Here is a 9,456-nt window from a genome sequence, read left to right as displayed (position 1 = left end):
GTAAAAGGCAAGCCAGTGACTATCATGGGGTGAATCTCATCAGGCGAACCTGCCCTCTGGGCTACACGCGGATGGCCCATCCCGCCGCCGCAGGAATCCAGCCCGGTTTGCTTGGGAAGATCAAAGGACTGAGGAGGGGTTCAGTAGCAGATAGAGACCATCCTGACCTGGGACAAAAGAGGAGTCAAGGCGGACGAGGCTGTAACTTTCTGGTCTCTGCGCTGACCCAGGACGCTCTGTGCCGTGGTCCAGCCCTCTAAGAAACTCGACTGTCTGTCTCCTGCTGGCTGAGAGTCACGGTAGCTGCTGGATTTGGCTCCCTTTGGGGGGACACGTCTCCCACAGGTGCCCATCTCAGGGGGAGCGGCTGAAGGGAGCTGACGGTGAAGCAGGGGGGCTGGAGGCTCCGAGGTTTGGTCCAAGGAGGCAGAGAAGCCACATGGCTTCCCTCAGGGACAAAGGGGGGCTGGCCTGCTGGGGGGGGGGGGTTGCCCAGAGCTCTGGACCCGTGGCTCCATGACATGGGATCATTGGCATTCGAGCCAGGACATTCTGCTTTTTTCCTGAGAGGTTTTTTTCACATGCAGGAACTATCCCACCACAGGCAGCCAAATCTTACTCCTTCGCACCCTCTTACCCTGCCCAAGGTCCTGTTGGGGTGGTTCAACCAGTTCTCCTTATCTGCGTGGTTATGTGCTCCAGTCCCGACCTGGGGCATCACTGGGTGTTACACACCCTGGACCCTACACAAAGGCATCGGTCATTTTTTCCCCCACGGACAGGATTTCCTCAGTTTCATTTCTCAAGCTAATGGTGGAGAGCTGTTGTTTTCCAGAGGGGAGCAGTTAATCAATCAATCAATCAATCCATCAATCGGCCCCTGCTGCAGTAACCACTGTGGGGCTGTGATCTCTGAGTTCTGTGTGAGTTATCAATTAATCAGTCCCTGCCTCAAGAACCTCCTCCCGTCTGTAACTGACAGCTTCCATGTAAATGACCAACCAATCAATCAATCCCCTGCTTCAATACGATCCTTGGGTCTGTAATCTATGGGTTCTGTGCGCACTGCCAATCAATCAACCAATCAATCCATTCCCCAGTCAACCCCACCCCTCTACCTCTCTCGGCCTCTGTGATCTCACCAGCCCACTCCAAGCTCGGGGGGAGGGGAGCCCAACTTTAGCCCATGAACGTCAACTTTTTTTCCCTCCCAATCCCTCCCCCCTGAACGCAGGCTGGTGTCACCCAGCGGCTAGAGCCTGGCCCAGGACTCCTGGGTTCTGTCCCCGGAGCGGGCACCCCCACAGTGCTGGCCTGTTCATCCTGAGGGTCCCTGAGCACTTCACAAAGGAGGCTGGGCTGGTGATGCCCGTTTGACAGATGGGGAAACTGAGGCAGGGAGCAGTGTCCTGCCCAGATGACCCGGGAGGCTCCTATAGCCTTGTGGAGGGCGGGCAATGGGCCCCTCATGCTGGTAGAAACGAGGAGACGGATCAAGCCCCTGGCAAGGAGGGGGCACCAGGGCTTCCTATCTCTGAGCCACGGTAGCTGCCATCCAGGGGCCAGTGTGGCATAGCAGCTAGAGACCAGTGCTCAGGGCTCCTGGGTTCTGTTCCCCGCTCTGCCGGGCCCGTCTGCTGTCTCTGCCTCAGTTTCCCTCTCTGCACAACGAGGCGGGTGGCCCTGACCCCTCCCCCTGCGCTGGGGGCACTGCAGATGGGGAGAGCCAGGAGTCAGGGATGGGGGGCAGGAGGTGGGCGGCGTGTGGGAGCAGCAGAGGAAGGGGGGGCACCGGGAAGCAGTGGGGAAACGGGGGCTGGGATGGGGGAGCTGGGACCCCCCGCGAGTGACAGAATAAAAGCAGAGACCTGATCGTCAGGGAAAAGCTGGGTCGATATCGCCCTGTGCCCCCCTGCGCCGCCCTCTGCCCATCTACCCCCCCCCCCGCGCCGCCCCTCCGGCGATGAGCCGCCCCGAGGCCGTGCAGACGGGCTGGGGCCGGCCCGGGCTCCCCGCGCCGTGTGGACGCTCTCTCGCCGCCCGGCCGCGCCGCAGTCCCGGGCTAAGGGGGAGGCGGGGCTGGGGCCCGGGGGCGGCCTTTGATCCTCGTCCCTCCCCCCCCCCCGAAGCACTTTCGCTTCCGCTTTTCATTGCCGGGGCTGGTGAGTTGAGCGATGCCCGGGACAACCCCCCCTGACCCCCTCTCCCCACTGACCCCCTCCCCCTGCTAACCCCCTCTTCACCCTCCCGTCCCTCCCCCCCGATCTTCCTCCCCGTCTTCCTCTCTCTGCCCCCTTCCCCATCTGATCCCCCTCTTCCTCTCCACCCCTCCCCTCCGGACCCCCATCTGACATCCCCCCTTTCTTCTCTGACCCCTGCCCCTCCCATTGCTGCCTCCCCCACCCCACAGCCGCCCCTGAGCCCGGGGGGGGGAGGGGGAGCAGATGGACAGGGGACCAAAAGCCAGGGCAGCTGGGCCAAGGGGCTTTCAGCTGCCTCCTGCCTTCCCCATGGGGGTGAATCCACTTCTCAGCAGCTGAGCGGCACCAGAAGCCGGGGCGGCTGGAACCTGGGCGTCGATCCAAGGGGGCGCTGGGGACCCAGCGGTTCAAGCTGGGGCGCTCCCTGTACTCAAAACAGGTGGCAATGGGGAAACTGAGGCACAGGACTGGCAGGCAAGGGGCAGCCGCAAAGACACACAGCAAGGAGCCCAGATCTGGGGTCTGGGCCCAGTTCTGCCATGGGGTGTCTGGGGCCGGGGCTGGGGCTGGGGGATTGTGTCTGTTTCAGGTGCTGAATAACGCCATGTAACCCCTGGTTCTCATCAGTAGCTCTTGCAGTGCTCTGCAAAGGAAATCAGGATTGTTATCGCCATGGCACAGATGGAGAAACTGAGGCACGGGGCAAGGGAAAAATGACTTGTCCAAAGCCCACTACCAACAGAGTCGGGCAGAGGACCCAGGTGTCCTGCATCCCAGTCTGGGTCTCTAGCCCCTATATGAGCGTCTCTGGAGATTTATTTATCCTCTCACGGCAACAGCAGTGAAGAGAGAAGGGTTCCAGAGCCCTGGCCCCCACCAGAACGCCACCATGGCTATGTTATAGTCCCACAGCCTGAGCCCACTGGCATGGGTCAGCCACAGGTGTTTTATTTCAGCCAAGGGATTGATTTTTAAACATAGGTAGGTGCCTAGAGCCGCAGATGGGCAGCTAGTGGAACAGCCGCAGGGCCTGGGTGCCCAACTCCCCTTGGTTTCTGGGAGGATCAGGCACGGCAAATTGTTTGGTCAAAACACGACCCATTTTTCTAAATATTTCTCTGACGACAAAATCGGCAAAATTTCCAGCCAGCCCTCGCTTGGTGTACAGCCAGCACCCACGTGGTACCCAACCACCAGAATGCCTGGCCTAGTGGGTGGAGCACACTAAGGGCTGTCAGGTTCTATCCTGGCTCTGGGAGGGGAGTGGGAGTTAGTGGTTAGAGCAGGGGGGTGGGTGGGAGCTAGGACTCCTGTGTTCGCTCCCGGCCTCTGGAAGGGGAGTGAGGTCTAGTGTTTAGATTGGGCTGGGAGTCAGGATTCTTGGGTTCTATCCCTGGCTTTGCGGGGTGACCTTGTGCAAGTTGCTTCTCCCTTTCTGTGCCTCAGTTTCCTGATCTAGACAATGGCGATAATAATCCTGCCCTCCTTTATAAGGTGCTTTGAGATCCCCAGGTGGACAGCGGTCATTATTCATGTTCTCTTCTGCGCAGGCCGCTTTCCTGCTGAGGTCTGGGACGCCGGCCTGGGGTGGAGATGGCAGAGAGCGCGTGCTGCAAGCTGGTCGAGTATTTGAACGATCTAGCAGCAAGCGAGTTCAAGATGTTCAAGCTGCACCTGGAGCACTTTCCCGTGGAAGACGGCTACCGGCGCATCCCCCACTCCAAGACGGAGGGAGCCGACACCATGGACATAGCGAGAGCCATGGTCCAGGCTTACGAGGAGCCCCTGGCTCTGCGGATGGTGACGAAGATATTTGATGGCATAAACCGGAAGGATCTGTCTCTCCGGGTCCAAAAGGACATGCCGGAGGGTGGGTAGATGGAGGAGACACCCCTTCATTTCCCCCTATGGTCTGACTCGTTCCTTACTGGGGCTGGTTGATAAATGGGGCTGGGGGGAGGAGGGGGTCAGCTCCATGGTGTGCCTCAGTTTCCCCCAATCCAACAAGGGTGGCCCAGGGACTGGTGCACAGGAGTGGCACTCAGCAGATCGAGGTTCCATTCCCAGCTCTGCCCCTGGGCTGTCAGGTGAGCCCAGACAAATCGCGGCCCCCTCTCCAGGCTTCAGTTTCTCCATCTGAAAAACGGCCAGTAGGGACCCTGGCTTCCCCTCTGAAGTGCTTTGCCTGTATGAATGGAAAGTATGAAGGCACGGAGAGGCTGTGTCTACAACTCTGCCACTGAGCCTCGTGTAGACGCCGCGGACGCTCTGTCTACACGGCAAGAACTGCCTCGCCCGCTGCAGTGTAGACGGGTGTCATGCTGTCTGGATAGGGGGAGGTCCTGAGGTGTATTCGGAAGCTCTGATTGCTCCTTGCTACACTAGTCTCGTGTTGGGGGTGTCATGCGGGCTGGCTTGAGTGGGGGGGCATTTAGTATATGGTGTGACATCAGCATGGCAGAATCATAATAATCCATGTGGGATAGGCCACGTCAGGTACTGTTCGGAAGGTTGTAATGTGCTAAGTAAGATAATATTTATGTTCATGTGTGATATTTGAAATGGAAGTTATAGATATATTTGAGATATCTGTGTTTCAGATTGTTCTGCCTGGGCAACACCCCAGATAGGAAGGCTGCAGAACAATGGCCTGCATAATGGCCCATTGAGGCATTCCCAGGTGCAAGGGGCCAGGAGGGAGAAGCCAGCATCACCAATGAGTCACCAGAACCTGCTTATGTGACTCTGGACTCCAGTTTGGGTCTTGTGACTGTCCGCAGGCCACATGGCCGGAGGAGGGGGTTTATAAGATCAAACCACAGGATCCATCTTTGTCTATGATCCTGTCCAGCTACAGACACACACCTATCTCTGGAACAATTCACCTTGGCATTATCAGTTGGCTACCCTGGGCACGGGTCTAAGGAAACATTCCTTCGTTGAGCCCTAACAAACTCATTCTGCATGTGACTCCAAGTCAGAGCCGTTCCAACCCACCCTCAGCTGGCCACACCCTCAGCTTTCCCCCCCTTGTCCGGCATGTCATCTGCATTAACACATACACTAGCTAGTTTACTAGTTTCCAAATCCTTAACTGTTATCCCTTTCCAGTCTGGACTAGGTTCTAAAGAGAGCTCCACCATTTTCAGGGCAGGCTGCAAAAGGAGAGCAGATTCTCCCCACGCTGGTGGGTGACACTGAAGCCCGGCTTCCCAACCAGCCACGAACTGCTTCTGATTACCCCACACTGGATATCACGAAGCCAGTCCACAAATGCCTACAGCCAGCTTTACTGCATTTCAGCTCCAGGCTCCCAAATCAGCACCAGGTCCAGCAAAGAGACCAGTTACTTAAACTCTCTGCTCTTTGCTCTAAAGGTTCCCTCTGACCCCAAAGGGTCAGCCACAGCACCAGAGCAATAGAAGTGTGGAGCTTACCTAAACTACCCCGCTGGCAGCCAATCCTTTAGTATCTAAACTAAAGGTTTATTGTAAGAAGAAAGAAATAAACCACGAGAGAAATGTTAAAGGGTTAAAGTAAATCACAGATATACAAATGATTAAAAGTCCATTTACATCAGGTTTCTGGAAAAGATGTGGATTTGCAGGCTTGTGTAGTTCTCTCTGGTTCACATCCAGTACCTGGATGGGTCTAGGTCCTTCGGTTCAGTTGCAAGATGAATTGTTCCAGAGATCGGTATGTGTCTGCAGCTGGACAGGATCATAGACCAAGATGGATCCTGTGGTTTGATCTTATAAACCCCCTCCTCCGGCCATGCGGCCTGTGGACAGTCACAAGACCCAAAATGGGGTCCAGAGTCACATGGGCCAATCCTGGTGGCTCTTCAGGTGTGCCTGGGGTCCAGTCACATAAGCAGGTTCTGGTGACTCAGTGGTGATGCTGGCTTCTCCCTCCTGGCCCCTTGCACCAGGGAATGCCTCAATGGGCCATTATGCAGGCCATTGTTCTGCAGCCTTCCTATCTGGGGTGTTGCCCAGGCAGAACAATTTGAAACACAGATATCTCAAATATATCTATAACTTCCATTTCAAATATCACACATGAACATAAGTATTATTATCTTACTTAGCACATTATAACCTTCCGAACAGTACCTGACGTGGCCTATCCCACATGGATTATTATGATTCTGCCATGCTGATGTCACACCATATACTAAATGCCCCCCCACTCAAGCCAGCCCGCATGACAACGGGTCCTACATCGGTGGAAGGGTTCTTTTTCGGTCACTGTGGTTAATAATCCTCCTCTTTGAGAGGTGGGAGTAGGTCCATGGAGGAACCTGTCAATCTAGCTGCATTGACGCTGGGAATGAAGTCGGCCTAACTCCAACGCTCGGGGCGTGACATTTTCCACAGCTCAAAAAATGCAGCGAAGTCAATCTCATTTTGAAGCGTTGGCTAGACACTCTCGTCCTTTGCAGCTACTCTGGGATGTGTTTGAAGTGTAGACCGGGCGTACGTGGCTTGTCCCAAGGCATCTATGGTGATGTAGCAGATTCCCAAAGCGTCCAAGTGCCAGGCCAGTATCCTAAGAAAAATACGGCTTGAGACCTCATTCAAGTTTGATTTAAGGCTGTTTACTTGGTGTATTTTGATGTGTGACGCAGCCACTTTGACTATAAAGCTTGAACTTGTGGAATCTCAGTGTCTCCTGCCATTAAATAACTATTGTCTGACCCGCCCACCCATCGAAAAAATATTCCTGCAACTCTGAAAATTTAAAATCAATCAAAAATAAATGCTTAAAACCCCAGAAATTTGGCACAACTGTGAAAATGCTGGTCGATCAATGCAGAAAGAAATGCTTAAAACCCATCATTTCCAGCACCTGTGAAAATTTCAGCTGATAAAAAGAGACCCAAAAAAAAAAGGCTTCCAAACTAAACATTGATAGTTAGCTGTCAAAATTGTAAACACATAAAAACTGAATTCTGCCAGTTCAAGCTGTAGAATTGTTCATTGTTCCCGTATAAAAAGAGAGAGGGACAGGACAGTGTGACATTCAGGTTTTAATCCTTTCCTCTGCAGAGATGGCCTGGTCTCTGGCCTGGGAAGCGATGCATCTTCAACGGGTCAGACCCCTGAAGTTTGTAGCCTGAACTCTCGCCAACCTGTCTCTGTTTGTCCCTTTCTGAGGCAGTTTCTCCCATCGGTAATCGTTTCTCCCGTGTGTCTTATAGTTTTTGAGCCGGATGACAAAGAGGACCAGGAGGAGAAGCTGGCCTTGGACATGTACGATCGATTTTTTGGGGACAAGAAGAAAGGTCAGTGGCTGTCCGATACCAGCCCAGAGCGCCGTGGGAGTTCACAGCAGCCATTGGTGCTGCACGCTGGGATCTCACCCTAACTCTGTGATTCTCTCTCCCCAGTGGAGGTGATGCTGGATCCCAACACTGCTTTCCCCACTCTGCTGATCTCCCCAGACAAGAAAAGTATGAGGCTTGGAGACCGTCCCCAATACCTTCCCAGCAACTCCGAGCGCTTCGATTACCATCCCTGTGTGCTGGGCTCCCCGGGCATCTCTGGGGGGCTGCTGGATTGGGTGGTGGAGGTGGGCGCTGGGAAAGGCTGGATTGTCGGCGCTGCCCGGGAGTCAGTGGAGAGGAAGGGGTTTCTCTCCATGACAGCTGAGAAGGGGTTCTGGGGTCTGGAGCTGAACAACGGGGAGTACCACGCACTCAGCACTCCTAAGACAGCGCTTTCCCTGCGGGCATCTCTGCACAGGATTAAGGTGCATCTAGACTACAGCCTTGAACAACTCTCCTTCTACGACAGCGACACCATGCAGCACATCTTCACCTTCAACTATCCCTTCTCTGAGAAGATGTTCCCCTTCTTCCTGACCTGGGACACGGATGTCCCACTGCAGCTCCACCCAAGCAACTGAAAACGCCTCCCCACGGCACTTTGTTCAAGAGCAGGGATGTTAAACTTCAGTATTCTGGCCAAGATTCCAGGCCAGCTGCCTAAATACTTCCACTTGGCAAAGCATCCCATCACTTCCTATCCTGATCGGGTGCGTACCCACCTTGTCTGTCTCGTCACTGTGTCAGATTATATTTTCTGTTGTTTCACCATGTCTCCAGCTCTCGGAGCCATGGGTATTTGTGAAAATCTGAGCCTTCATTAAAAAAAAAAGGAAGTAGGTTTCTTCCCCTGCGGGTTGTGGAGTAAACCTGTGAGAAATGTGACCCATGAAAACTCAAAACTCAGAATGTAAATGTAAAAAAACCTCCAAGGTTTATTATTCGTAAAATCTTGTGATTTTTTTTCAAGCCAGTCTCATGAATTTTTGGGGCTTCCATCCCGCTATTTGAGAGGGAAAGCCTTCTTTGGAGAGGTTTCAGAGGTGACCTGATTCTGACATGTAAGTACCTTCCCAAAGAGAAAATACCAGATACCAAAGGGGTCTTGAAGGTCACAGAGAAAGGCAGGACGAGAACCAAGGGCTGAAAGTTGAAGGCAGACAAATTTGAATTAGAAATTAGGCGCAGATCTTTAAGAGAGAGGTTGACTGGCCATTGGAACAAACTCCTGGAGGAAGAGGTGGATTCTCCATGTCTCGATGACTTCACACCTTTCTGGAAGTTGCTTTCTCCAAAACACAAATCCAACATTCTCCAAATACATTAGAAGGAAGAGGAAAAGCAAGGACAGGATAGGCCCATTACTCACCGAGGGGAGGGGAAAACAACAACAGAAAAGGTGGAAATGGCAGAAGTGCTAAACCTATCATCAACTTATGTGACAAATTTGGCTTCTGTATATTTCATCGACGTTGCTATTTGCGTGAAAGGCTGATAGTTTGCACGCATCATTGGAAACTAATGCGGCAACGCGCCTCTCCCCTCAAAGCCAATTAAAACAACTGCCACTTACAGAAACTTCGGGCAAGTTTGCGCATCCCCAGGTGTTTCATTAAAGGTCCGTTTAGACATTGTGGGATCCCGTGTGGCTGAAGCAATCAGACACGCGGCCTAGCATAAGCTCTCCGCACGCAGCAGTGCCCATTAGCATTGCATTCTTTTAATGATGCCCGGTGCAATTTAGCTTCGTCATTAAAAGTTTCATCTGGGATGCTAACTTTGCCCCTCTTGGGAGACACATGTTCACACTGCAGATCTGCTTCAGCAATGGCCAAAGGGGACTGCTTCTGAACCACTCTCCAAGTCGTGGATCTGATTCGTACAGAGAGACCTCGATCAATTTGATAGACAATGGTCTCAACAGCC

At 53.5% G+C, this 9,456-nt stretch overlaps 1 protein-coding gene across 1 annotated transcript; it reads left to right on the top strand.

The window, feature by feature from the left end:
- Positions 1-3,838: 3,838 nt before the first annotated feature.
- On the top strand, positions 3,839-8,480 carry LOC137143138 (E3 ubiquitin-protein ligase TRIM7-like). The gene is made up of 3 exons (XM_067532762.1): positions 3,839-4,071; positions 7,405-7,488; positions 7,594-8,480. Exons 1-3 carry the CDS (start codon positions 3,861-3,863, stop codon positions 8,109-8,111), a joined length of 813 nt encoding a protein of 270 aa, XP_067388863.1. The 5' UTR covers positions 3,839-3,860; the 3' UTR covers positions 8,112-8,480.
- The last annotated feature ends 976 nt before the right edge of the window (positions 8,481-9,456 follow it).

This window comes from Emydura macquarii, unplaced genomic scaffold (genome assembly GCF_026122565.2).
Source record: "Emydura macquarii macquarii isolate MOO-44397 ecotype Brisbane River unplaced genomic scaffold, CSIRO-AGI_Emac_v2 contig_3296, whole genome shotgun sequence".
Lineage (NCBI taxonomy): Eukaryota > Metazoa > Chordata > Testudines > Chelidae > Emydura > Emydura macquarii.
Note: the sequence above shows the minus strand (reverse complement) of the source record. Positions and strands in the feature narration are given on the sequence as shown.

What these genes read in the sequence shown, in the direction of transcription:
- LOC137143138 (XM_067532762.1), top strand. Translation starts at nt 3,861, where the DNA reads ATGTTCAAGCTGCACCTGGAGCACTTTCCCGTGGAAGACGGCTACCGG. An exon ending in CCAAAAGGACATGCCGGAGG is followed by an intron (nt 4,072 to 7,404) that starts GTGGGTAGATGG and finishes TGTGTCTTATAG; the next exon opens with TTTTTGAGCCGGATGACAAA. An exon ending in TTTTGGGGACAAGAAGAAAG is followed by an intron (nt 7,489 to 7,593) that starts GTCAGTGGCTGT and finishes CTCTCTCCCCAG; the next exon opens with TGGAGGTGATGCTGGATCCC.